The sequence below is a fragment of the Zootoca vivipara genome, chromosome 16 (genome assembly GCF_965207765.1).
Source record: "Zootoca vivipara chromosome 16, rZooViv2.hap1.1, whole genome shotgun sequence".
Classification (NCBI taxonomy): Eukaryota; Metazoa; Chordata; class Lepidosauria; order Squamata; family Lacertidae; genus Zootoca; species Zootoca vivipara.
Genome location: NC_142599.1, coordinates 41,889,038 through 41,916,555, shown reverse-complemented (window position 1 = coordinate 41,916,555; position 27,518 = coordinate 41,889,038). Strand labels below are relative to the sequence as shown.

General features: G+C 53.6%; 2 protein-coding genes across 3 annotated transcripts; one reads left to right on the top strand and one right to left on the bottom strand.

Annotated features, from left to right (window-relative positions):
- Window positions 1-1,221: 1,221 nt before the first annotated feature.
- Window positions 1,222-8,792, bottom strand: PRCC (proline rich mitotic checkpoint control factor). Of its 2 annotated transcripts, none has more exons than XM_035137256.3 (7): window positions 7,878-8,792; window positions 5,482-5,529; window positions 4,448-5,044; window positions 4,108-4,215; window positions 3,342-3,485; window positions 3,182-3,247; window positions 1,222-2,650 (listed from the first exon to the last, which is right to left on the bottom strand). In XM_035137256.3, the coding sequence occupies exons 1-7, from the start codon at window positions 8,250-8,252 to the stop codon at window positions 2,564-2,566; spliced, it is 1,425 nt and encodes a 474-aa protein (XP_034993147.1). In that variant the 5' UTR covers window positions 8,253-8,792; the 3' UTR covers window positions 1,222-2,563. The 2 variants fall into 2 exon arrangements, with proteins under 2 accessions (XP_034993147.1, XP_034993148.1); XM_035137257.3 differs by having other exon boundaries at window positions 4,108-4,212; window positions 7,878-8,517.
- On the top strand, window positions 8,777-27,442 carry HDGF (heparin binding growth factor). The gene is made up of 6 exons (XM_035135912.3): window positions 8,777-9,744; window positions 24,949-25,025; window positions 25,811-25,949; window positions 26,217-26,399; window positions 26,639-26,922; window positions 27,088-27,442. The coding sequence occupies exons 1-6, from the start codon at window positions 9,658-9,660 to the stop codon at window positions 27,092-27,094; spliced, it is 777 nt and encodes a 258-aa protein (XP_034991803.1). The 5' UTR covers window positions 8,777-9,657; the 3' UTR covers window positions 27,095-27,442.
- Window positions 27,443-27,518: the final 76 nt, after the last annotated feature.

Below are 27,518 nucleotides of genomic sequence, written 5' to 3'. Positions count from 1 at the left end.
GTAGCTGTAGCAAACTTGGGAAAGTGCTGTCTGCAGAGTAACCAGCCCTGGCAGTTCAAGATTAGTAGTATACTGCAGAATACCAAGGGGGTGGGGTGGGGAGTTAGTGCTAGAAACGTTTCCTTGAGCTGGGGCTGCTCTGATTTCTGCAGAAATCCCATCCTCAATTCTCGGGGAGCATTTTGGATAATGCTGGAGAGCCATTACCTTCTGTCTTTGTGTTCCTGTAGCTGCAGCTTTGAAAAATCCAGGCTAAGGTCAGGCAAGGTGAAGCTGCTGTTACACAGGCAGAAAACATAAGAGGAGTCTGGCTGCAGCTGGACCCAGCCAAAGGCCTGCATCCTGTTCTCATGGTCAACCACAAGGACCTTAAGGGGAAGCCCAGAAGCAGGACCTGAGCTGAACAGCAGTGACAGGAGTTCAGAAATGGTGTCTGAGCCAGCCCAGAGAGCCCCATTGCCCAGTGGGATAGCTGGCCCACTGTGCCTTCTCTGGCTGCCTCCTCCAGCCCCCAACCTGCTGCTCTTGCACACCTCCTAGTGCTTCCTGACCTGGGGCAGGAGAGGAGTTATTTTTAATCCGGCTGAACTGGCCTAGCGCCTGCTGCCCACTTCTGCTTGGCTGGGACTCCTTATCAGAACGGACAGGAAGGAAGGCAGACGCTCCCCCAAGACGTGGCTGGTGACAGGAGAAGGAACACGGCTTCTCAGGGCTGGATGGGTGAGAGCAATGGGGAAGAGGAGGCACTGCATGCCCTTGCCCCTTTTCTGCCCCTGGGCCAGAAGGAGAGATTCAACCACAGCCTCCTGGCGTTGATTATTAAGGGTGCCGTGAGCTGTTAGGAGAAACCTCCCGCACCCTATTCTGCTCACAGAGATAAAACTTACAAAATTCATTGGGGAGAGGGAAATGCAAACTGTAGCTCAGAGGATCTCCCAACCGCTATGAGCGCCCTGGCCAAACTACAGTTCCCAAGATTCCTGGGGGAAATCCATGACTGCTCAAAGTGGTGTGGTGGTGCTTCTCCACCCCACATTGGGGCCCAGCTGTTACCCTGCAAGCCCTTCAGAGGCATGAAGCATCCTCAGGAACACAGAAGCTGCCCGAGGTCCCTTGGTTTGAAAGGGAGGAAAAGGAGTCCAAAGGGAGTATGAGGGTGGAGACTGAGGGGAGCCCAAACAAACCATACTAAAATGTTCTGAGAGAGGGGAAGGAGGGGAATTTCATTTAAAAGCTTTATTCTTTTATAAAATCTCTTTCCAGACAGTTTCATAAGATAACGAATAAATTACTGAATGAGAGCTTTATTTTGGAATACTGAAAAAAGAGAGGCTTTTCTAAGTACTAAAATGTTAAGGGAAATAAACTAGAAATTGCTTTTTTTTTGTTTCTGTTTAGAAAAAAAAATACCCTAAATACAGAGACATCATCATTCACCCAGAAATTCTGCCACAGTGAAGGGGACACACCCTCCCAAAATGGAAAACGGGCTCCAATTTGAAAGACAACAACAACAAGGAAGAGAACACAACAATCCCACGATGGAGGATGTGAGACCAGAAGGCCGGGGATTTTGAGGGCTGCTTGATGAGGCCCAGCAGCAGAAGAATCTGAGATGGAGCGGCAAGGAAAGAGAGCAAGTGTGTGTGCCCCAGCAGAATTCCCCGCCTGGCTCCTCCCACCTGGAATCTAGGGAGGGGAGGGGTGGCAAGAGGGGTCCCACCCCACAGTCACAATGGGGTCTGGGCAGAGGCCCCAGAAGCCAAGAGAGTGGGAAGCCCAGGTTCATTGAGGGGTGGAAGCCCAGAGGGTGGGTGATGCCGCAGGCCTTGGGGCAGGCTCCGCTTGCCGCCCTCACCCTGGGCTGGGGGACCCTGCAAAGCAGCCAGCCTCCTGGAAGTGCATGGATCCTGCTAGCACTTAGCCCACGTGCTGTTAACAGTGATGTGTCCTTATGGCTTTGGGGGAGAGATCACAGGCCACGCACCTTCCAGCCCTGTCTTGTGCTGAAACCCAAACATTGTCATCAAGGAGGCCGCCAGGAAAGCTTCCAACAAGAAACAAGGAGGGGGCTGCCCCAAACCCACAGAAGATGAGAATTCTCCTCAGCCTGGAATGGGAAGGCAAATGGTCTGGAGCACAAACACAGAGACACCAGAAGAACCGGGTGGGGGGCAGCTACAGAAGAGCACTCCGGGACAGTCCTGCACCCGTGGTTGGGTGGACTACCTGGGCTGCCCCCCCCCCTGCAAGGTGGGCAGTTCCAAGGGAGTGAGCAACGCTGGTCTCCCCCTAGCTGACGTGGGCCTCGTCCGTGTCACGTTGGCTACTGGAAAGAAAAGGGGCTTGGGGGTGCCAGGCAGCCTAGTGGGCCTTCTCGGGGGGCCAGAGCACTCCTCTGCATCCCTCTGCTGAAGATCCCTGCCTGGAAAGGCAGCGGTGGCCACAAAGGTGCACAGCCTCACGCCCTTCTTCCCTCCGCAGGCCCCTCTCTTCCTTTCACGCAACGTGGTCTGGGGCTGGCAGCTTTTGCCTAGAGGGGCTCAGAGGAGGCAGGCAGGCCCTAGAATCCATACTTGGCCTGCGTCTGACGCCGACTGAGCTTGTTCTCGGCCCACGTGTTCTTCAGCTCCAGCTCGCGCTCTTTTGCCTGCCCCAGAAAGAGAGGGAGACGGAGGCTCAGAAGCAGGGCCCTTCGCTTGGCAGGGCGCCTGTTCCACCCACACCACCAAGAGCAGACACCAAGACACCCGCACTGCCCCAGTGGCCTGACCCACTCTTTAAAACAGGGCTTCATTTGGGGCTTCTGGACTTCAGCCATAAAAGGGCAGCAATGCTGAGCATCTGGCAGGACACATGATTTTCCTCCCAGAGGATGCTGAAGTGCATCTCCCATCAGCCCCAGCGGTCAGCTTGGAGGTGATGGTGGATGTTGCAGTCCCAAAGAGTCTAATTTTTAATAGTTTGGAAAATCAATAAAAATAATTGGCAAAGTGTCTGGTGGGCCATGGATGGCCCATGGCCCCTGCTCTAGAGCAAACCCCGCAGGAGCCCTGGGCAGGATCTTGACAGCAGGGCAGAAGAGGACCCACTTTGCCAACTGCTGTGGCTTCCAGGGCACAAGGCCCAGACTACGGTAGGGTGACTGGGGGGCAGGAAGGGGGGACCTCAGCAGCCTCACCTGGTGAATCAGATACGTGATCTGGTGCTTCCTCCGCTGTTGCCCCGTGGGCTGCTCCCCCTTTTTCTGAAAAGAAACAGAGACAGGAGTTGTGATTACCAGCAGAGCAGGAGGGGAGAGGGAAGGCTCCCCCTGCGAGGAGACAGAGGGCCCCCCTCACCTTGCTGAAGGACTTCATGTTCTGCTCCTCTGTCAAGGACTTGGTCAGCCACTGCTGGGCGCCGCTCAGCTGGTCATCCCCCTTGATCTCCACAAAGTTGATCTCTTCTCGCCCGCGGTTCCTCTTGCCTTGCAGACGCTTGAACTGAGCAAGGGACGGGAGGAGGAAAGAGGGATTCAGTCTGCTGAGCATCCCAAACGCGATTAATCCCAGGCCCATTGAGGCTGGGCTGCAGCTGAAACACCCAGAAGCCCCTTTTGCGGTGTCCACAGCCAACCAGAACCCTCCCCTTGACCTCCTGTGGAAGAGCAAGTGGATGCAGATGAGCTGCCTCCTTTGAGCAGTCCCAAACAAACCTCTAACCCTCACTTCTGGGGGAGGGGGACACTCTCTGCTCACTCAGTGGAAAGAAATGGGGGTGGGAAGTGGGAGGGTGAGGCCATCCTTTCATAAGACCAGAGAACAAAACCTTCCACTTCTGGGGGGGGGGTTGGGTCCTATCCTGCCCCCAGTTTCTAAGCAGAAGGTCCTGTTTAGAGTTGCTGAAAGCTAGAAGTCAAGCAGAGATGTCAGACCCTCACCCACACCTCTTGGGTGGGGCTGCTTGTCCCTACCTGCCCGGCAGCCTTGGAATCCAAGTTCTGCAGTCCCTGCCAAGTTCCAGAGACCCCCTCACCCCCAAATGCTGGGAGGGACACCACAGCCAGAGGAGAGGGTGCCCTGTCCCACCCCACCAGTGAAGGGGGCCCTGAGAGCAGCTTCTCACCGCTTCATCGTCCACGAAGGAAGAAGAATCGCCTTCGCTGCTCATCTCTTGGGGCGGGCCCAGCTCCGGGTCTGTGTCCGAGTAGTAGTTGCTGCTGTAGTAATCCTGCTGTAGAGGAAGCCAGGTGGGGGAAAGGATCTCCTCAGCACCAGGAGAGGAATCTACTGTAGGACCAGCCACTTTGCCTGTCACCTGTCCCCAAGCCACCCCCCATCCCAGCTCCCCATGCCCATCCCAGCCTCCTTCCCGAAAGCCACTTGCCCTTCCCACTGTGCCAATGCCATCCTTGAGGCTCAACCCACCAGCTGCAGAAGGAGCCTCCTTACGCTGCCCCTCTCACCTGGTAGTAGGGGCTGGGGCCGCCTGCATCGTTGCAGCCAGGGTAGAGCGCATAGTCTTCACCAGGCTTTGGAGCCCATCCGTGGGTAGCCGAGCCGGCCCCCGGCCCTGTCTTGAACTCCAGCGGGGCGTTGGCAGCTGCGTCCTGGCTCTCAGGCTCAGGGTCCGGCTCTGTCCCAGGGGGCAGATCGTCCGGTACCAAGGGACCAGGGTAGGTGTAGGCCTCTGGACTGAGGGCTGGCGCATCACTCCAGTCGGACAGGGAGAAGTAGTTCTCAGGGGCCACCTCCTCGTCGCTGTCGTTCTCCTCCTGCGTGATCTGCTTGGTCACCTGGAGGGCGGCGCTCTTGGCGGCCGCCTTGATGGCTGATGGGGAGGGAGTTGTGGTTGTTGTCACGGCCGAGGGTGCCTTGAGGAGAGGCTTTGGCTTGGAGGAGGAGGGTGGACCTTTGGCAGGCTTGGCTTCCGGGGGGCTCTCGGCAGCAGCCGCGGCTTTCCTAGAGAAAGCATAAGGGAGCAGCAGCCGGTTCGTCTCTTTCACCGTCAGGTTCTTGGGCTGAGGAAGTAGAGCAGACAAGCCGGAGCCCTCGCTCTGGGCCTGGAGGGTGGGAAGACATAGGGGAAAGTGAGACAGGGCCAAGAAGGACTACATCCACCTGGGCCTGCTGGCAAGGGGACTGTGGGAGCCACAGCAGCCCCTCCTTCACCCAGGAAGCTGCACCACGAAGCAACACCAAGTCAGGCCACACAGCTTGCTGCCGCCACCTGCCTCAGGGAAGGAGCCAAGCAGGAACTAGCTATGCCTTCATAGAAAGACATGAACTGTGGCTGTCCATGAAGCCTGCAGTGACTGATCGACTGAACTTTGTTTCACATGTGAGATTTCACTAACGTGACTTATCCAGGGAAGCAACTCAACCCCAGGGGCCTCTGCCTGACTAGGAGCAAACACTTTTCACTGAAAGCAAGGTGCTCCGCTCTCCCCCCCCCCCCCCGCTTTACAGGAGCACTACTTGCCCGAGCCCAAGTCCTCACCTGGAAAGAGGGATGCTTCTTTGCTGGTTCATCTTCCTCGGAATCCGACTGAGAGAGAGAAAGAGAGAGCAGAACTGAGTGCAAGGAGAAGAGACCAGAAAGGCCCTGTCGCACCCAGTGGTATTTCTCTGTCAGGGCAAAGATAGATAGATATTTTGAATCCAATACAGATTCGGACTGGGACAGAGGTAGACAGTGCAAAAGGTCTCTACATTTTCAACTAATATATATGTCTAGCTCTGTCCCAGTCCAGATCTGTATTGGATTCAAAATAGCTTTTTACACAGGAAATTGTGTGAACAATCCTTCTCTCAACTTAATTCACTCAAATCTTAACACTGCTAGGCATATGGACTGCAAAAACCTATGTATATTTGCAGGACAGCTTTTCCTTATGTTACATTAGTCCTACTCAGAGTTGCCTACTGAAGCTAATGGATGTGACTAAATAGGGTCCAATAATTTCAACTGGTCTACTCTAACTTAACTAAGTAGAACCCAAGTATTGTTTGGATTGTGGGCCTTGGATGACTTATGCATGAGAAGGGCGCACATAAATTTTATTTACAAAACAATAAAAGGTTCCCCCCTCCCTCGCGTGGATAGGAAGAAACATTTGGCAACTCCTCCTCCCTTCCCTCCTGCTGCAAGTAAGTGATAAGGACAGACCCAGCAGCTCCTAGGAAGCAGAAACAGCAGCTGTCTTTGTGTGGAGCTTTGCAAGAAGGCCCAGTGAGCTCCTCCACCAGCCCCACTCCCTGAGGCCAGTGCCCTTATCACCACAGCCTTCCCTTTTCACCCTCCTGTTTTGGCTCTTTTCGCCCTCCTGTTTTGGCTCAGAAGTGCGACCCAAAGGTCAAGGAAGGAATCGGACTACAAAAGGCAAACCTTTACACTCCAGCCAAGCAGAGTGCTGAGCATCTTGGATTCCAAAAAAAGCAGAAGGTTCCCAAGTTCTCACAAAACCTATCAGTGGCTGGGCAGCTCCCATTGCAGGTTCAGAGAGGTGCGGGTGGGGGTGGGGGCTTGAGTTCATCAACTCTTCACCACTTGCCCATGTTTGCTCCCTCTGCTTTTTAACAAGCTGCAATCTACCAAGCCAGGCGGCTGGTCCATCTCCCTTCATATACACTGACTGGCACACAACATTCCCAGTCCTACTTGGAGAAGCCACCCCTGGGGATTGAGCCTCTGACCTTCTGCATGTAAAGCAGATACTCTAGCAATAGACTGCAAGCCACTGTCAGTCACAATGGGTCTCCTCTGAGTAGGACAAGACCCCACTTGGGTCCAAATTAACAAAATGTATTTCAATAAGGACAAAGGTAAGGTTCTGCACTTAGGCAGGAAGAACCAGCTGCACAAATATAGGATGGGGTACTTGGCTTGCCAGTAGTACCTGTAAGAAGGATCATGGGGTCTTGGTAGATCACATGGCCCAACAGTGTGATGCAGCAGCAAAAAAAAAAGGTAACACTATTCTAGGCTACATCAACAGAAGTCTAATGTCCAGGTCAAGGAAAGGAATAGTCTCGCTTTATTCTGCCTTAGACCACACTCTACTGTGTTCAGTTCTGGGCACCACAATTTAAGAAGAATGTTGACAGGCTGGAAGGTGTGCAGAGGAGGGCAACCAAGAGGATCAAGGGTCTGGAAACTAAGCCTTATGAGGAACAGTTGAAAGAGCTGGGTATGCTTAGCCTTGAAAAGAGGAGACAGAGAGGAGATAGGAGAGCCATCTTCAACAAGAGCTGTCACATGGAGGGAGCATGCTTGTTTTCTCTTGCTCTGGAGGGGAGGACTCAAACCAATAGATTCAAGTTACAAGAAAGGAGATTCTGACTAAACATCAGGAAGAACTTTCTGAGAGTAAGAGCTCTTTGGCAGTGGAATAGACTCCCACAAGTGGTGGCAGACTCTCCTTCCTTGGAGGTTTTTAAACAGAGGCTGGGTGGCCATCTGGCATGGATGCTCCAGCTGAGATTCCTGCATTGCAGGGGGTTGGACTAGATGAGTCATGGTGTCCCTTCCAACTCTAAAACTCTATCATTCTAATGCTAAAGTATTAAAAATTGCTTTCTGATTTAATAGCGAGTTCTTAAATTGTATATGTTTCCTGCAGGAAGAAGAGGCAAGATGGGAAGATGCCAGTAGAGTCGGGTCAACTCCAAGCATATTTTTTTCAAGGTGCTACCATGAGACCCTCTGGGCTGCATTGCACACCAGTCCTACTCGGGAGGAGACCCACTGACGAGAACGGACAGGGCCTAACGGGGACGTCAGTGACACCATGCCCCCGTTTCCATGGGTCTACTCTCGAGCTCCTCTCACTCCCTGCCGAGGAAGCAGGCCCGATCCTGCGCTCTTCCTCTACCAAGGGCCCCCAGGACACTCACGTCCCCCAGATGAGGCGCCGCGATCCGCACGGGCTGCTTCCTCTTCTTGCCCGGGGCCCGCTCGGAGGCGGCGGGGGCCAGAAGCGGCGGCGGGGACGAGGCCGAGATAGGCCGCGGAGCGAAGGGAAGTGGAAGGCCGGCTGTGAGTGGCCTGTGCTGCTGCTGCTGCGAAGCGAAGCCCGCGCCGGCCTTGGGCGGCGGGAGGGCGGAGAAGAGTCCGCGGTCGCCTCCGCCTCGCCGGCCAAGCTCCCGGCTCCTCTCCTGCTCCTCTGTTGCTTCTTCGTCGTCGCCGCCGTCTGTTCCTCCTCCCTCCTCGGCCGCGTCGCTCTCCTCCTGCTCCTCCTCCTCGCTGCTGGCGTAGGCCACTAAGGACATGGCCTCCCCCTCCTTACCACCGGCTGCTCCTGCTACGCGAGGCCGAGGCTGCGCCCGCCGCACTAGGCCGCGCTCGCTTGAGCGTGAAGCCCGCTAGGCCGCAGCGGTCGCCATGGCAACGCCCCCGCTGCCGGAAGGAAGGCCGGGTGAGGAGGCGGGCTCTGGGCTCCCCCCGCCCCCTCTTTCCCTTCTTCCTTCCTTCTACAGAGGCGACTCGCTCCAACCTCCGACTCGGCTCCGGGCAATGGCGGCCGCCGTGGAAGGAGGAGGCAGTGCGGGGGCTCTCGCTTCTTCCTCCTTCAGCACGGGAGCAGGGAGGGAGAAACTACGACTCCCAGGAGCAGTCGCGCCGGAAGTAGCCGCTGGGCCACCGGCATGGTGGTGCGCGGTGGCTGCCGGGAAGGAGAGTCCTGGTTGGCGTCTGCTCAGCTTCCCTTTCCTCCCTCGCCTCCGACCTCCAGGGAGGGAATGTCACGGCTCCCATCAGGCACTTCGCCCACCCGCGCTCAAACCTGCCGCGAGAGGAATCAAAATGGCCGCGGGGGGCGGGGCAGGGAGCCCGCCTTTGTCAGCCGCCTGGGGCGCCTTGGTGGAGGAAAGGCGCCCTCGAGTCGGAGGCAGCCTCGACTCGGCCATTGGGACTTCGTGCAATGCTGCTGGTTTTTAAATTGGCCTGGCGGTTCATATTCCCGAACCCCTTATGATCTCTGCCATCTACCCTTTATTAAAAACGAGCAGACCCCGCGCTTTGCTGGCCACCCAAGTCTCGCCCTCCCGTTGTCGTGCCGATTTGGTTCCGCCAGGAAGGCGGCCATACAAATCCCATCGCGACCAGCGATTGACAATAAAGAATCGCGTCTGAAGCGAAAGGGTATCCTCAAGGGCCTAAAGGGCTCCACGTGGGCGTCGCGCAGGCGGCCGTGAGGATCGCGTCTCTTCCGCGCCTCGCCGGGGTTAGGAAGACAGGCGCCATCCCGGAGGGACGCCCAAGGCCTGGAGAGGTTCCCCGCGGAGCTGCCTTCCTCCGCCCGCCTCTCGGGGCGCCCTCTCCGGGCGGCGCCTCCGCCTCCTTGCGGCCAGGGGGTGGGGAAAGGCAGCGGCCTGGTCGGCGAGCGCGAAGGCGGAGGAGGCGGAGCCCGGCCTCCCTCGGCAGCCTCGCCACCGCTTTTCAAACACAAACAAGCGCCCCCGGGGAGCCCTTGGCGCGCCTCTGGCAGCCAAACTGTTGCGCGGCGGCGGCCCGGAGAGCAGCGCCCGCCGGGAGGAGCAGCCGGAGGAGGCGGCGGAGCAGCAGCAGGAGGCGGCGGCGCGTCGCTCTCCCTCCTCGCCGTCTCGCTCGCGGCGGCGGCGGCGCCAGGCAGAGAGGAGGCAGAGGCAGGCCGCCCGCCGGCCCTCGCGGCGCGCCATGTCCCGCTCCAACCGGCAGCGCGAGTACAAGTGCGGCGACCTGGTCTTCGCCAAGATGAAGGGCTACCCGCACTGGCCCGCCCGGGTAAGGCGCCAGCAGGCGGGGGAGGGAAGGGGCCTCGGAGCGCGCCGCCAAGGCAGCGCGGGGCCGGGCAGGCCCCTCGGGCGGGTTCGGCTGCTCCCGCGAGGGCGCCCCCGTCCCTCGGGCCTCGGGCAGGCGGCGAGGGGGTGGGAAAGAGGCCGCGTGGCCCGGCGGCGGCGGGAGAAGCAGCAGGTCCCGCGCGGCCGGGCGCCCTGGCGGGCCGCAGATGAACACCATGCCGGCGCTGCCAGCCAGAGCCGCCCTCCAGGGCCTGGCGGCGGGGTCCCTTCGGCCTCGCCGCGCGGGCTTTTTGGGTTGCGTCCATGGGCGGGCGGAGGGGCACCTCGCGGCTCTTCGAGCTCAGAGATTTTTCCATGGGGGAGAGGAGAAAGGGGGGCTACGCTCGGAAGTCGGGCAGCCCCCTCGCCGGGGCGCCTCCGCGTGTGACTGCGAAGCCGAGCCCCCTCGTGGCCGGGAGTTCCCAAGGCGGGTCCCGGGAGCAGCTTCGCACTGCCCAGCCAAGGCGGCAGGTTGCAGCACGAGGCGCAGGTGAGGCCTGCTCCAGGCAGCCGCCTTTCCTTCCGCGCGGGCCCGGCCGCCTCACCTGCGCCCGGTTTCTGCTCTGGGGAGAACGGGAGGCCCTTCCTTTAGTTGTCGTCATTCATTCGGTAGAATTACTGTAATTGCTTGCAATTAGAGCAATATGCATACTGAGGAGCTGAATTCTTTGGGATTGAAAAGCGTCCAGTTATTTGCTTAGAAACCCAAGTGGCTGCAGCACTTGCTAAATCCTGGCTGCTGCCTAGTACATTCAACCTAAAACAGTGTTTCCCAGAGTTTGGGCTCCAGGTGTTTTTTGGACTACAATTCCCATCATCCCTGACCACTGGTCCTGCTAGCTAGGGATGGTGGGAGTTGTAGTCCAAAAGGATCTGGAGACCCAAGTATGAGAAACACTGGTCATAATGCCCTCCAGGTGTTGTTGGGCTACAATTCCCATCATCTCTCACCATTTTCAGTGGTGGCAGACAGGGGCTGATAGGAATTGGAGTCCAGCATTGTCTGGAGGGCACCATGTTGGCCATTCCTGATCCAGAACGTTGTTGGGTGGGCTGTACCCAACTAAGTCCAAACCCTCTGAAAATACCGTAACAGCCCCAAGTTAAGTCGCTATCATTCATTTCAGTGAGTTGAACTCTGAGTAGGACTAACACTGGATACAGTTTGACAGACCCCCTCTGGAGGTGGTGAGATCTTCTTCCTTGGAGGTTTCTAAGCCGAGGTTGGACGGCCATCTGTCAGGGGTGCTTTAGTTGAGATTCCTGCATTGGAAGGGGTTGAACTACATCAGGCATCCCCAAACTTCAGCCCTCCAGATGTTTTGGACTACAATTCCCAACATCCCTGACTACTGGTCCTCTTAGCTAGGGATCATGGGGGTTGTAGGCCAAAATATCCGGAGGGCCGCAGTTTGGGGATGCCTGAACTACATGATCCTTGGGGTTCCTTCCAACCAGACCGTTCTATGATTCCAACCCTTTCTGTTGAATTCCCACTGATTTGTCATAGGCTACGTTTACTACAAGCTGTGGTGTTTCTTTTCTTTTTATGGGTGTTCTTAGCCACCCTGGGCTGTGAATGAGGAAGGCTAGCATGCAAGAGGTGACACTGATGTGTCTGTCGCAGGAATGCAGTTTCAGAGGTCAGATGCTTCCTCCCACCAGCAGCCAAAAGAACCAAGTTTCTACCCGCACTATTTACATCAGATCTCCCTGTTCCAAAATTCCATCCTATATTGGTGCGGAGCTGGCTTCTACTCAGAGCCAGGGTCTTCTCTGGCATGGCCCCAAGGCTGTGGAAATCCCCCTCGAGAGAGGTCCACCGGGCCTCTTCTCTGCAGACTTCTCGAAAACAGATCATGGAGCATTTTGTTTCAGTTGACTTTCTTTGAACAACTTTCTTTGCTGGCCTTGTTGTTTGTTTCAACCCCGCACCCCCTTTTTTGTTGAGTTAGATCATAGAATGGTAGAGTTGGAAGGGCCCCCTAGGGGTCATTGGACCCACCCCCACTGTTTGATGCTGTACTGTTTTTAATATTCGGTTGGAAGCCGCCCAGAGTGGCTGGGGAAACCCAGCCAGATGGGTGGAGTATTAATAATAATAATAATAATAATTATTATTATTATTATTATTATTATTATTTAAAAACCTCCAAGGAAGGAGAGTACTGTATACACTACCTTCCCATTGTGTTTTATTGTTTATTTATTTATTTATTTATTTATTTATTTATGAAAATAATAGTTGTTAGTTGCTTTTTAGAAGAAATACTGTTGTTCCATGTTGGATGTTGTGTTGCTTTGGGTAGCACTTTACTCTCACACAGACCTCCTGTGCTGCTGCAGAGTTCCCCTGCATGATTTTAGAAAAAGCATATGAGCTGCTGCATTGGCCTCTAAAGACCCTTTTACTCCCTTTGCTTATGGCAGTTGGATTTGGCTAGGGTGTCACCCCATTTTGAATGAGAATACAGTACCTACGCTAGGGTGTGTGTGTGTGAGAGAGAGAGAGAGAGAGAGAGAGAGAGTAGTGTTTATTGGGTCAAGAGCAGCATTAGAAACTGAGATATGAAAGCTAGGAGCTAAATGGCACCTTAAACCTAGGTTATGGGCGCAACAGTGGAATTTATATCCATGAATGAACTGCAGCTAAAATATTATGTTCATTTTTCACATGGTCTAGTCCTCATCTGAAGACTGCAAAAAAACAAAGCCATACCTCCCCTGCCCGCCTCCCCTAATATTCTTATGAGGGTCCCTTCTCCAATCCTCGGAGTGGTTGGAAGTGGGGAGGCAGAAAAAGGTCCTCCTTTCGTTCCAGCCGTGGCAGTTTTAATCTGAAATCTTAGGCGCGGTACTGCACGTTAATGAAGTTCCCTGTCACAGAAGGCACCTAGAACAACGGGAGTTTCGAACGCTGGTCAAGAGCATTAGCCAAAAGCTAAACCTCTCATTCCCTCCATCTGTAATAGTGCAGAGTTATACCAGCCTACCTTACAGGAATGTTAAGAGAATTATTGACATAATGTTTGGTTTTAGTCTGTCAAGCCCTTTTAAAAAGCTCTGTATAAGTACATGTGTGTCTTCTTGTTTTTACCTGTTGCGCCTGTAGTTGTTTAATTATTTCTGTTTATTCCTGTAACCATGAGGGCTGCAAGCTTGGTTTTTTTCTCAAAATGAGAAAAAGGGAAATTCGGGTGTGGTGCTGATAATGCCAAGGTTTCAGGTTTGGATCCCGTACGGGATAGCTGCATATTCCTGTATTGCAAAGGGTTGGACTAGATGATCCTCAGGCAGTGCTCAAAATTAGCCAGGCACGTTTTACTACTGGTGTGGATCCAGTTGTGCCCATGTGGAGATTTCCGGGCGACAGGTTTAAAAACCTCTGCCTTACTCAATAGTTATTTCCATTTCCACCGTGTGCGTTCCTCCTCCTTGCACACTGGGACAATGAATTGTTGTAAGAGGAAGCTACAATCAAGTGATGTAGTTGAGCTCATAGAATTGTAGCATTGGAAGGGACCCCAAGGGTCATTTAGTCCAGCCCCCTGGCGAATAGATATTCCATTGCAACAAACGCAATCTGGATTTAAGTTGCCATTTGTTGCCTAGCTTATATATCTGAGTTTCTAATTGTGTCATGTCTCTTCCAACTAAACCAGGGGTCAGCAACCTTTTTCAGCCATGGGCCGGTCCACCGCCCCTCAGAGCACGTGGTGGGCCGGAATATATTTTTAATAAAAAAATGAACGAATTCCTATGTCCCACAAATAACCCAGAGATGCATTTTAAATAAAAGGGCACATTCTACTCATGTAAAAACATGTCGGATTGAGAAGGCGATTGGGCCGCATCCGGCCCCCAGGTCTTAGGTTGCCTACCCCTGAACTAAACAATTCTATGGGTCTATTGCTGTGAGAGAAACACTTTTGTATTTATCTCTGAGTAAACCTGCCTATAACTAGGCTCCATGGCCCTTGAATGACCATTGGTGTGAGCAGTGAAATCTGCATATATTTTCGTAAATATTTGTGTGGCTAAAGTTGGATACAGCCCATCAACTTTGTGTGTTTTGCCTGTGAATCTAGGATCCCCCTCCTGCATCTAAGAGGCTATAGGGGGTGCCTGCCTTTAATCAATTAAATATTCCAGCTCCAGCAACGTTGCCAAAACCTTGTCACACCCACCCCTCCATGTATACCCCTCCAAAACTTCTCTGCTGTTGGCTGTTAATTACATTATGTCCTGGCCCAAATCCCGCAGGGAGCTACTGTCAGCCAGTGCCATATGCCCAGTCATCAGGGATGATGGGAGCACTGTCCCTGATGTGGACAGGACTGAACTAGATGCCCCAATGCCTGACTAAACCAGACTTTTGTGGGAAATCATGAGGACTAGAATCTTCCTCTTGCAGAAGGGATACAGCTCAGCATTCAGAATTCGCCAGGCACCTTTTGCACCTGGCTGTTGGCCACTTGTGACCAAGTGAAGATGCCTGGATATCAGGATGGCACCTGACACTCTCACCATCTGAGGATCCTTGGGCCTTTCCTGTTTTCACACACTAACAACACATCCTGTAGAATTCTGTCTGTTATATTTTATCTGCACAATAGGAACAAATTTTGGAAACCAGCCATCTGGCCCCAAAATGGCAACTAGACATTCCATTTTGGCGACTGTAAACCTGGTTTAAGGAGCCGTTTGCCTCCTCGCTTATATATCTGAGTTGTCGCAGCTCGATGCTTGGAGCACCTACTTTGCATGCCAAGCAGTCCTGGTTCAATCCTAAGCATCTCCAGGGAGGACTGGGAGAGACCCATGCCTGAAGCCCTGGTGAGCTGCTGCCAGTCAGTATAAGCAGTACTGAGTTAGATGGACCAGCAGCCTGTATAAGGTAGCTTCCTATACAGAGAGTGGAATAGACCTTTCTAGCCTAAAACTTTGTGATGGGGGTGGCTGTCCTGGAGCTCTCTAGATATTGCACAACGGGTTCCAATACTCACAGTCCCTCAGCATTTGGGCCAATCCTGACTGGGTCCCACGGGAGTTGGAGTTCAGCATCATCTGGGGGTGTTCGGATAAAGGGCCAATTTAGGGAGGAGCATGAGAAGCTGCCTTATACTGACTTGGGCCATTCATCTGACTGACTGGCAGATGTTCTTTGGGGTCTTTGAGTGGCAGGCTTCCCCAGCCCTTCCTGGTGATGCCAGGAGTCGCAGCTGGCACCCTTTGCCTGCAGGGTATATGCCCCAGTGCTGAGCTTTCCCCCAGGAACTTATTTTCATTTTCATAGGTGTTTAATTCCAATGATCAGGGTGGGATGTTTTACATCAGGGCTGTTTGCAATTTTAATTCAGTGTTTCTCCATCTTCCAAAGGCATCACTTTTTAAATCCCTGGATCAAATAAACTTTCCAGTTTTCCATTCTAATATAGGTATATGTTCTGGAATGGAAGCATGCACATCAACTGGGTATCTTGTTTGCAACCCAACTGAACCTTGAATTTTAATTCAGTGTTTCTCCATCTTCCAAAGGCATCACTTTTTAAATCCCTGGATCAAATAAACTTTCCAGTTTTCCACTCTAATATAGGTATATGTTCTGGAATGGAAGCATGCACATCAACTGGGTATCTTGTTTGCAACCCAACTGAACCTTGAATGCTACCCAGGAGCATAATCTATTCTAGAACCTCTCCAGCATCGGAGCCAACAAAGGTTTTGCACTGCAAAATTTAATAGAATCGTAGGGTTGAAAGGGACCCCGAGGATCATCTAGTCCAACCCCATATGATCACAGAACTTGTATCTGCTTAGGGGAGCTGCTGCATACAAGGACACTAAGGAAGGTCCAATATGGTTTCACATTGGATGGGAAACTGCATGTTGCAGGAGGTTGGGCTAGATAACCCTCAGGGGCCCCTTCCAACTCTTCCATTCTATGATTCTAAGCAAGATCACTTCCTTGAAGGCGAAGTGCCAAGAACTTTCCAAAAGTGACGGTGGCTGGTAGGTCCTGGGCAGAGGAGTGTTTCTCCACGATAAGGAAAGTAGATGGTCATGCTGTTAGTTTGGCATAAGGCGATATGAACAAATAGAATAATAGACGGCCACTTGTGTCATATTGATGATGCTAGACCTCAAGAGTCTCATCTTTGCTGCTGATTCACTCTCTTACAGAGGAAAAAGGGTCTGCACTGTGCTTGAAAGGTGGCCACAGATTCTGGCTACACTGACAAGCTCCTGTTCCTTTTATATGTTATACCGATTAAACATTACATAAAGATAAACAGTAAATGAGCTAGTCGGGAAACGCAAGAGAGGTGAAATGAGCTATGACCTAAATGTGTTTCTTTTGCGTTCAGGTATTTCAAACCAGGTTGTTAAGGAGCATTGAGGTTGCAATCCTATACCCAAAGCCACTTACCTGGGGGTAAGCCCCACTGAATTAAGAGAGACTTCTTTTAAGTAGACATGCATAATAGGTTTGTGCTAATGTAGCTCCACTTCTAAAATAATCTGGCTTAAACTTCAGAAAAGCCTGGTTTGGTTTTTTTAATGCACCATTCCATGGGGCTGCTGCAGCTGGCCATGGGGGTCCTGAGCCCCCCCCCCATTCCTGGGGTGGTGCTTTCCCCCATGTTTCGTTCCATGGGGCCTGGGTTTCCCCACATCAGACACCCAGCTCCCTCTGCTCCAAAGGGAGCTGGGAGCTGCCACAAGTGTGGCATGCCCCATGGCAGCGTCTGCCAGGCCTTTTAATTTGCCAGGGAACCTTCTCAGGCTCATGGCTTGATTTGCTGCGACGGGCCAGGCGTGGAAGCAAGGGAGTTATGGGCACCTAGCGAAAACTTCCTCCTCCAGGCTGGCTTCCCTTGGTGTGCAGCCATTTTTGCCTCTGCCTGCACCCGGCAGCCGCGTTTGCTCGAAACCCTGCTGCCACAGGGCCTGGGAATGGCTGCCTTTTGTCACTGCCGCTCTTGCAAAACAAAACAGAAGCAGCCTGGCTCTCTTCTGCTGCCGCCTCTTTTCTTCCTTCCTTGCTGTGGCCTGGCGGTTGGAGGAGAAGGGGAGCGGGAGGGGGAAGGAGGCCTCTCCTCTCCTCTCCCAAGAGGGAGCCAGGAAAGCCTTGCGGTTTGGGGGGAGGGGAGGGGAGGGATCAGGGGATGGGTGGCTCTGTCCTCCACCTCCACCGCACAGATGGTCCCTGCTGTCTCTGCAAGAGGTGCTCCTGTTTCAGCACATCAAAGGGTCCTCTGGGCCCCCACCCCATGGAGGCCAGCAGAGCAGGACCCCTGGCCTGGCTTGGCTTCATGCCCCACAGGGCCTGGAGGATCTCCCTGGCCCCCACTTAGCGTGTGCATCCTCCTGATGCAATTGTATCTGCTATTTTCTATGTGCTTGATACATTTTGTTCATTTATAACACTTGGCCATCTTACATTACCAGCCCAAACAATTACAGTCTATTTAAAAACCCATCAGAAGTTTTAAATGAGCACAGAAGCTTGACCCAGCAGACCTGATTTAACTGTCTCCATTTAGGCAGCTCAAAAATGTTCATTGTTTCAATGCTGAGCGAATCAACCTGTTTGGAGGGTTTCTTAGCAAAAGGATGCAATTTATAGAGCTGAACTCCATGGGGAGATGACCTAACATCGCCTTCCCTATTTCACCTATATTAGAGCTGTTCAGTTTACAATTTGCAGAGTTTCAAAACTGGGCAGGTCCCTGTCCTCAAATGGCTTACAATCCAAAGCAGAAAATGCAGAAGACCTGGAGAGATTGAGAGGAAATAAAATGGATGTTACTGCTATTATTTTATGTCTTGTTAAAATACCCAAAGTTGGGTTAAGAAGGGAATAAACAAGGCGGTCAAAATCAAGCAAAGTTTAATAAGAAATGAAGCAGAACAACCTAGTGATATAAATGCAGTGAATGTTAAACCATGTTGAAATAAAAAGGATTTATTCAGTGGAAGGAAGAAGTTACATGTGGGTCTGCAGGGGGGGGCAGGATTGGAACTGGTGCCACATCAGGGGCAGGATCCAACCATGCAGGGCCAGGGAAACCTTGCAAGGCTTTGGGCATCAGGGCAAAACCCATTTCTCATTGCCCAGGCATTGTAAATGGATCCATTTACCCATTTAATGAAGTTTTGGGACTGTTTTCTATTATAGGGTCACTTCTGGTGATACTTATTGCTCACTGTTCTGATATCCGTTGATAAAGGGTAGTTTGTAAGTAGCTTGATTATTAAAATGAATAAAATAACAGCCTTGGGTGGGTTTGTTTGAGGGCAGGGGCAGTTCACTGAAGCTGAATGCTGGAAGATTCAGGACTGCTGCAGTGCAGAGTTAAACTATGGAACTCCCTCCCACAGGAGGTGTAGATGGCCACCAACCTGGGTGGCTTTAATAGAGAGTTGGACAAATTTATGCAGGAGGGAGAGGGCCATGGAGGGCTACTAGCCAGGATGGCTGTGCTCTGCCTCCACAATCGGAAGCAGCAATGCTGCTGAATGCCAGTGGCTGGAAGACGTGGGAAGGGGGGGGGTTCCGGTGCTTAGGTCCTGCTTGTGGGTTTTCTGAAATAGGCATCTGGTTGGATACTGGAGTAAATGGGCACCCTTGGGCCTGATCCAGCAAACGGGCTCTTAGGTTCCTATGAGATGGTGGAAAACAAATAGGGCTTGTTTTCCCCTCTTGTGACTTGGAAAGGTGGCTAGTGGTTTCTGGAGATGGCCTGGGCCTCCTGGCACCCGCCTTGCCAGGCTGGCTCTCCCCCCACCCCCCACCCCAGTTCCCAGGCTTGGTTTCCAGGCTTGGCTCCCAGCTGGAGCAGTAGGCAGAACTAGTCCCTCTGTTCCAGGCTGCTCCCTTTGCAAAGAGCAAAGGAAAGCAACTCCCTCTCCCCTGTGCCCAGGCTCTATGCTTGAGGAGTGACACGGGCTTCATCTTTGCAGGGGGTTGGACCAGTTGACCCTTTGAGGTCCCTTTCAACTCTACTATTTGGGTTAATCCAGGGTCCGGTCTGGTTGCATTTGGGATCAACCAGGGAGTGGGGAAAGGGCCTTCTCCGGCCCCCAATTTGCCCACCCACCCCTTTCTGCTGCGGTACCCATTCCACACCCCCACGCTGGCCATCTTGAAGGCCCCTGCCTGCTGACCTGCCCTGTTGCAATCAGGCTCTGCCCCCCCCCCCCAGCCAGGGAAACCTGTTTCCTAGCCGGCCTTTCCTGTTGGCCCAGATGGTCATCTCCATTGCCCGCCACCCACCAGAGACCGGGGGGGCGGGTTACAGGTGTTCCTTTGGGTGTCCTCTCACCTGCACAGATTTGTTAGACTGTCTCTCTCTCTCGCTCTCTCTCACACACACACCATCCCTTTCCAGATAATGCTGATCACGCTCCCCAAAAAACCTCAGGTGGAAAAGAGTGTTTGGGAGGGGGAACCCCCCCTTCTGCCTGGCTGCATTGTTGCCCCACAGTGGGCAAGCCCCAGGTGGAGAGGCATGGGGCTGGCAGGGCAAAGCCAGGCCTGGGGGACCGAGCTGGATTTGTGCTGGAAGATGGGCCTCCTTCTGCTGCTGCCAGGCTGAGTCTGCCTCTGGCGCAGCCTCCTGGCAGAGGTGCCTGGCCTGTGTGTGCTTGCATGCGTGTGTTAATGTGGGGCCAGTGCCAGGGGGGCAGAGGGCAGAGGCCTGCTTTGCTTTGCTCTGGCCCTCTGCCCTCTGGCTGGGCTCCCCTCCCTCCCCTGTCAAGCCAAAGAGAGGCCGAGAAGAGAAAGTCCTTCACACAAAGAGTTAAACTTTGGAACTCCGTCCCACAGGAGGCAGGGATGGTCACCCACATGGGTGGTTTTATAAGAGGACTGGACAAATTCTGGGAGGAGGAGAGGGCTATTGAAGGCTAGGTTTTTGTGCTCAGATCCTGCTTGTCAGCCCCTGTGAGAAGAGGAACCAGGTTCTTCTTCATTTTATATGGAGCCTCCGGGTCCAGAGACAGTCTTTCTGGATCCCTAGGTTCTGGCTGGTTTGGGAGGCTGGACTAGATGGGCCCCCTTTGGGCTGCTCCAGCAGGCTCTTCTTAGAAAGGACTCCTGCCTGGGCGAGGTCCGTCTTTGCACCCAGCCGCAGATTCCAGCCAACCTTTGCACCTGCTCCTTTGCTCTCAGGGGTGGGTGAGGCTTCCCAGGCCTTGGCAGGTGCTGGCGCTGTGGGTGCCCAGTCCCTTTGCATAGGCCCTGCTGGGGATCTTCAGCCCTCCATGACTGCTCTTGAGGGTCCAGAAGCCCCTTTGCTCATCTGTCTGTGTGGGACAGGGGGTGCCTTTCCCCATCTCCATTTGGAGGCATCAGGGATTGAACCCGGGACCCTTCCCAGGGCACGCAGTCTGCTCCCCCGCTGATCTGTGGCCTTCCCTCTGGAAACACAGTTAAGGTCCCAGTCCTCATGGTTCCAAACACCGGGAGCTGCCTCCGGGTCTGTCTCGCTCAGTATTGTCGGCACTGGCCGGCAGCAGCTGCTCACTAGAGGGATTTGGGTTGGGGGAGGCATTCCCAGCCCTACCTGGAGATGTTGCCTGCGGAGAGGGAACCTGCAACCTTCTGCATGCCAAACAGCTGCTCTGGGGCAGAAGGAGGCATTGTTGACCTTCAGTGGCAGCCTCTCCCTCTCCTCCCACCCTAGTGATAATGGCTGAAGGGTGAATGAGGCCAGCCCCATTGGCCAGATCCCCAGGTGGGACAAAGGGCACTCTCTGGGGTCCTTGTGGCCACCTCCCTCCCTCTGAGGAAACCCAAGCGAGGCTGAGAGGCAGGAAGGGGCCTCCTGGCGGTGACTCAGCAAGGGTGGCGGCGGCCCCTCCTCCTCCTCCACCACCATGAGTCAGGCTGGCAGGGCAGGGCCAATAGGAGAGCCTGCTGGATCAGGCCAGAGGCCCCTCTGCTCCAGCCTCCTCTTCTCCCAATGGTCAAACACCCCTCCGAACCAAGGAATCCAGATAGACTGCCTCTGGACTTGGAAGGTCCATAGGAACAGAAGGGGAGCCTGGCTGCTGGATCAGCCCTAAGAGGACCCGGCCCGTCTGGCACAGCCTCTTCTCCTCACAGAGACTGACCAGAGGGTCTAAAGGGAAGCCCCCCCCCCGCAAGAGCCCGTGAATTTTTCTCATCCTCTTTTAAAGCCATCCAGGTTGGCAGCCATCACTGCTGCCTCTTGCAGGAGACATTGGCCTGACACAACTGCAGCCTGTTCTGATGGAGCCTCCAGATCCAGAGGCAGTCTATCTAGACCAGGGGTCAGCAAACTTTTTCAGCAGGGGGGCCAGACTGTATTTTGGAAAAAAATATGAACGAATTTCTGTGCCCCACAAATAACCCAGAGATGCATTTTAAATAAAAGGACACATTCTACTCATGTAAAAACATGCTGATTCCCAGACCATCCGCAGGCCGGATTGAGAAGCCGATTGGGCCGCATCCGGGCCCCGGGCCTTAGTTTGGGCACCCCTGATCTAGACTCCTAGGTTCTTATGGGCATTGGGCCAGTGGGAGAGATGGGCCCCCTTTGGCCAGATCCTGCTGCAGGGCTCTTGCTGGATTCTGAGGATGGGGGCTGCACCCCCCCTGCCCTTTGGAGGCACTGGGCCTCTTCCTCTTCCTCCTCTTGGCAGCCCACCTGCCTCCTTCCCTCTGAGAGCCTCCTTTGTTCCCCTTTGTGGTTGGGGGGGGTATTGGGTTTCCCTCCACACCTTCCTCCTCCCCCAGGAGAAGCAGCACCTGCCTCTTCCTGCAGCTCAGAAACAGCTCAGGGGACCTGGGAGCAGGATTAAGCCTTTTGTCTCTCTCCAACCTTTTTTCTTTTTAACAATCACCAGATTGGGGTAGGGGGTGTCCATGAGGAAGAAGCAAGGGGGGAGGAGCCTGTTCTCTGGGCAAGAGAGAGGCCCATATGGAGGGGAGGGGCATTTCTCAAGCCGGGCTGCCAGCATAACTGTAGGGTTGGGAGGGACCCCAAAGGATCATCTAGTCCAACCCCCTGCAGTGCAGGGATGGCAGCTGAAGCATCCATGACAGGTGCCTGGAGGGAGCATTGAGGACCTGAGAGGGGCAGACAGAGGCCACAAATCATGCACTGTGTGTGTGTGTGTGTTTCTCCCAAGTGCTTTGTTGGCCTTTGGGGATCTGCCCATTCACCCCTGCTTTAGTTAATGTTTGCTTTTAAGCATCATGACCCCCCCCCCTTTAAGAAGCACCCATCTGGGTCAGAGGAAGACTCCTGCCTCCCCTCCTTCAGATGCGGGTCGGCCAAATGCCCCTGTGAGGCCTCAGGCAGGCCATCATAGGGGCCCATTGAGCCAACCATCCTGATTTCCAGTACCCCTAAGAACCTACGAGTCAAGATAGACTGCCTCTGGACCTGGAGGTTCCCTACAAACATAAGAACCTTCAGGATGGGGGGGGTGTCCCTGGGTTGGGGGGGAGGGAGCACAATTGGAAAAAGAATTGTTTCGGAACCTCCCTTGCCCCTAGAGACCCATCGGGATGAAATAATATTAAAAGAGAACTCAGTAAGGAAAAAATGGATAACATGTTAAAAATAAGATTGGGAAATAGGGAAATAGAAGGGGGAATATGAATAGAAAACTGCCTAATTGAGATTTTAAAATGCAAATCTGGAAGGGGGGAGGTAGGGGAGGCCAATATATAAAAATGTTTATGAAGAATGAATAGATATATCTATATCTATCTATCTATCTATTTATCTATGCTTTTTCTTCTTCTTTTTTAGTTTTTATTTTTGCTTTTTTGGCAGGGGGGATTATTTTTCTTTTTTAGGGTGGGGGAGGGAGGGATGGGAGGGCTTTTTTCTGTTTTCTTTTTTTCTAGTAGAGACGTATGGATAGATAGGGGGGGTGGATACTCTTTTCCGTCTTGCCTCGTAACTCGGGGCCCACTGGTGGCAGAAGAGGACTCTGGAGGAGGGGGAGGGGGATAAACCCCAACTACAAAAATGGAACACCTCCAACTATCCGCCCGGCATGGGACCTTCTCGTGGCAGGAGGGGGCTCGTGGGGGGGTGGAAGAGGGTGGAATGAATTTGATTTGTGTCTCCTATGTTTATTTTGTAAAACCAATAAAAATTATTTTTTTAAAAAAAGAACCTTCAGGATCAGATCAATGGCCCACTAAGTCCAGCATCCTCTTCCCCTGCCCTCCTGTGCAGAAGCCGGTCATTCACTTGGGATAATGAGGACTAGAATATTGCTTTTGTGTTTAGGGTGAGAGCCTGTAGGGCAGCTGCTTTGCTTGCAGAAGTCCCTGGCTGTTGGCTGGGGGTGATGGGATGGTTGGGTGCAAATCCTGTCCATTTGGAGGTGGCAAAAGGAGCCCCTGGGGGCCAGCTGTGGAGATCAGAGCGGCCCCAGGCCAGCAGGTGGCTTTGCAGGGCCAAAATCACATGGGAGAGAGGGAGTTGGATGGCCTTTGTTAGGCAGAGAAGAAAATCCAGCGGGAATTTGGAAGTACTCCTCTCCTCCCATCTGCAGGGACTGGTTGCCGCCTGGCCATTGTTCCTCCCTGCCGCCCCCCCAATCCCTGTCTCCCCCCCCCCCAGCTGCAGAATCTGCTGAGCTAAATTGGTGAGGCAGTCTAGACAGGAGCTTACCATTGGCCAGAAGGGGGCAGGGGCAGGGAGCCCTTGTCCCCTTGCAATCCTGGCCCTGTGCCGAAAATAAGAGTGGCTGCCTGCCAGATCAGTGCCCCCCCCTCCCTGTGTGTGTTCCCTAGCACCCGGGAGGCTGGCCCTCACCACCATCCCCCTGCCCCAAAAGCAACCTGTAAGACGGGGCCTTTTAAACAGAACCCAACTGCTGGGCTTTTCCTTTCAACATTCAGTGTTACCTTGTCTACCATCTTCCTCTATTGCCACACCTGAGGCGGTTTGCAATCCGAAGAAACAACAGCACATGCAATAAAAGTCACATATCTTACAATGATCCAATCCAATGTCAAAAAGTCATAATATGAAAATATGACTTTAAGCAACTTAAACAGTTGAGATTCCGGCCTTGCAGGAGGTTGGAGTAGATGACCTGTGGGGTCCCTTCCAGCTCTGCAGTTATGTGGTCCTTTGAATTAATGTCCAATAATCCATTTGAAATATAGTAATACACAATCAGATTAACTCAAAAAGATCAGTGATTAATAATAGAGAAGAGTTGGAACAAATCATTAATAAAACTATAGCTGATAAAAAATAACAGCAAGTTGCAATACATAAAATGCCGGAATACATTAAAAAATGCAAAAGGATCACACGGAGCAACATAACTTATTTTTTTAAATCCCCAAAATATATTTATTTCCCCCACCCCTCTGGATCAGACCTGGGGGGGTGGAGAATGTCCTGGTGCCCCCAGTGGCCAGTCGGCTTAATTCAGAGCCCTCATGGAGGATGCAAAGTCCCCTCCCCACCCGCTTGCTGCTTTCCTTTCTTTTTCCAGTGGTCCTCTGTGATAGACTGCCTCTGAGCCCAAAGGCTCTATCGCGGTCTGTAGCTCTCTGTGGCTTTGCCCCCATTTAGAGCTGCCTCCCAGTTGGGAGATAATCCCACCTTCTGCACACCAGGCACCTGTCCTCTCCAAATCTCTTGCAGTTCATGGGATGCTACGTCTGCCCAGCTTTTCCCACCCCCCCACACCCGATACAGTTGAGCTCTGACTCCCCTCTGGACTTAATGCGCCTCCATCTTTTTGATGATAGCAGCAGAGGTATATTGCCAAAAGAAGTGGCCTTACCTGTGATCTCAGCAGCTCAAATAGTCATTGCAACCTTAGTCCCAAAATCTGACATTGGGCGCATAGCCCCATTGCAGAGCTATCGTGGATAAAATTAGGAAATACTTTGAGATTTCAATGCAGACTAGAACCTGCAGAACCCTTTTGTATGATTTTGTTACATATAAAGTGGAAGCATTGTTTTCCTGGGACAAGCCTGGCCCATCTGGATGGGACAAGCCTGGCCCATCTGGAACTAGAGGATAACCTGATTCCTGCCATGCAGGAAGGGGGAACTGTGGGTCCCTTCCGACTCCACGATTCTGTGACTCCAAAAAACTTCTTGTTCCTTTTCCTCTCTGTCCAGATTGATGAGATGCCAGAGTCCGCTGTGAAATCGGCTTCCAACAAGTACCAGGTCTTTTTCTTCGGGACCCATGAAACGTGAGTAGAAGGAAGGAGCCAGTTTTTCCTTTGCGAGGGGGATTTGCTTCTGCACCTGAACAGAGCTGCATGTGTGTGTGTGTGGATATCAGACTTGGGAGCTGCTCCTTCCTGTGTGATTTGGGGCTGGGGTCCAGCATGGGGGTGTCATGGGAGAATGGCTGCATATGATTGCCACTGGGAAATTCTGAATATTGAGCCAGCGTGCTAATACTTGATATTTAAGTTTGTTTTTTTAGGCATTCCACCACCACCACCCCCTGGCCAGGGCTGTAAGACAAAAGGTTGAAAGCCTATCAGAATTGTAGAGTTGGAAGGGACCCCAAGGGCCACGGATTCAGGTTCTGCCCTCTGGAGCAGCAGAAAACAGGCTGGCTTCATGGGATGGCCCTTCAGATATTAGCTGACCATCATGTCACCTCTTGTTCTGCTCTTTTCCAGTCTGAACAGACCTAACCACATCAAAGAAACAACTGTTTAAAAATTGCTGCGTGTGTTTTGAGTTTTCCTCCTCCCTCCCTATCCCATTTCCCTTGTGTGTCATGTCCTTTTCTTTTACTGTAAGCCTGTTCAGGCAGGGACTGCCTTGTTCCGCTCTGGGAGTATTTTTTGGCTGCGGAGCAGGCCATACAGATGCTTCAAAGAAACACATAAATTAAAGAAACTTAGAGCGGGGCCTAGCATGCATATAGGCTTCTCCAGTGGGGTTTTCAGGGGCCAGTCTGGACCAGCCTACGGCCCTTGTTTGTGTGTATGACTTGCGGCTTCTCTATCTCTCCACCTAGGGCGTTTCTGGGACCCAAAGACCTCTTCCCGTATGAAGAGTGCAAGGGGAAATTTGGGAAGGCCAACAAGCGGAAAGGCTTCAGCGAAGGCCTCTGGGAGATAGAGAACAACCCCACCGTCAAGGCATCCGGCTATCAGGTGCGCTGTGGGGAGCCACGCCTCAAAAAACCCTCAAGATTAGTTCCTCCGCCCAACAGAGCTGAAATTCCCAGTGGCCCAAACACATGACAGTGCCTGGGATTCCCATGTGCCTTAAGTGTGGGGTGTAGCCAGGGCCTGCTGCTCCTTCTGTGGGGCTGGCTTCCCGGCCTCTGAGGCCCCAGAGATGGGAGGCCTCGTTCCGTGGTTCCAGTCCCAGTGGGGAAACTAAGGCTGAGTGTGTGCTTTCTGCCGCTTCCTCCGCAGCCGACCCAGAAAAAGGGCCCCACGGAGGACGCGGGGGCCGAGCGGGAGCCGGAAGCAGGGCAGAAGAAGGAGACCCCCGAAGGGAGCAGCGATGAGGAGGGGAACCTGGTGATTGACGAGCAGTCCAAGGAGAAGAACGAGAAGGCTGGGAGCAAGAGGAAAGCAGAGGGGGCCCTCCTGGAGGTAGGCAGACAGGGGGACGAGCCCACCCCTCCAACACATAGCCCTCTCACAGCGGCCGGCTGGGGTGCAAAGGGTTACAAGTGAGGGCACCGTAGTGTCGGAAGGGACCCCTGGGGCCATCTAGCCCAACCCTTGCAGCGCAAGAAGCAGCACAGCTCTTGAGCTGCACAGAAGTGCTGGGGGAGACGTGTGGGTGTTGGGGGGGCTGAACCTCCCTGACCCCTCTGTCTGCCTTGCAGGACTCTTCCCCAAAGCGTGCCAAGGAGAGCGAGGACCAGGAGGGCGCTGGGGGGGAGAAGCCCAAGGGCTGTGAGGGAGACGCCCCCAAGGAGCCGGAGAAGCCCAAGAAGCAGCAGCCCAGCAGCCTCCTCCCGGACGGCGGGGAAAAGGAGGAGAACAGCAGCCGAGGTGCTGTCGCGCCGGCAGGAGGCGAGGGGAAGGAGGAAGCCTCCGAGGAAGAGGACGAGGAGGAAGAGGATGAGGACGAGGAAGAGGAGGAGGCCAGCAGAGACCACAAGGAGAGGTGAGGGCAGGGGAACAGGAGGGGGGAGGGCTCCCTGACCCGGAGGCAGCCTGGCTTCTGCTAGTGCCCAGGGGTCAGGAGAAGGAAGGATCCTAGAGGGGGGAGGGACCCCCAGGGGTCACCCAGCCCAGCCCACTGCAATGTTCCCCCTCTGCTCTCTCGTAGCCTGTAGCCGGCCGACCCGACCTGCTCTTCTCCTTCTCCGGACCCGATCCCGGCCTGCTGGCGGTTTCCCTGGGTGCTCAGAACCAGACTCCGACCCGCTGCCTGTGCCACTCGTGGGGAGGGGGGTCAGGAGCCACATTTCAGCGGAAGGAAGCGGAAGGAAATTGCTCTGCCCAGCTGCCTCCCTCCATCTCTCTCTCTCCCTCCCTCCATCTCTCTCTCTCCCTCTCCTCTCCTCTCCTGGCCCCGCCATTTTGCGGGTCCCGCGCTTTGAGTTAGTCCTTTCTAGGGGGTTGGGAAATGCTGGTCAGCCACTTTGAAATAAAAGCAGTTGAATGCCTTTTTAAAAAAACAACCATGGTTTTGGATTTGCTTCCTGGCGCTCTGTGGTGAAATTGGGGGGGGGGCTGGTCCTTTGCACCTTCTCAAAA

Bases quoted from the DNA above. Each gene is read 5' to 3' on its own strand.
- HDGF (XM_035135912.3), top strand. From the start codon at position 9,658: ATGTCCCGCTCCAACCGGCAGCGCGAGTACAAGTGCGGCGACCTGGTC. The intron at 25,026-25,810 runs GTGAGTAGAAGG...CTCTCCACCTAG, and splicing joins TTCTTCGGGACCCATGAAAC to GGCGTTTCTGGGACCCAAAG. The intron at 26,400-26,638 runs GTAGGCAGACAG...TCTGCCTTGCAG, and splicing joins CAGAGGGGGCCCTCCTGGAG to GACTCTTCCCCAAAGCGTGC.
- PRCC (XM_035137256.3), bottom strand. From the start codon at position 8,252: ATGTCCTTAGTGGCCTACGCCAGCAGCGAGGAGGAGGAGCAGGAGGAG. The intron at 3,486-4,107 runs GTGAGAAGCTGC...TCCCTTGCTCAG, and splicing joins CCTTCGTGGACGATGAAGCG to TTCAAGCGTCTGCAAGGCAA. The intron at 3,248-3,341 runs GTGAGGGGGGCC...GTTTCTTTTCAG, and splicing joins ACATGAAGTCCTTCAGCAAG to AAAAAGGGGGAGCAGCCCAC.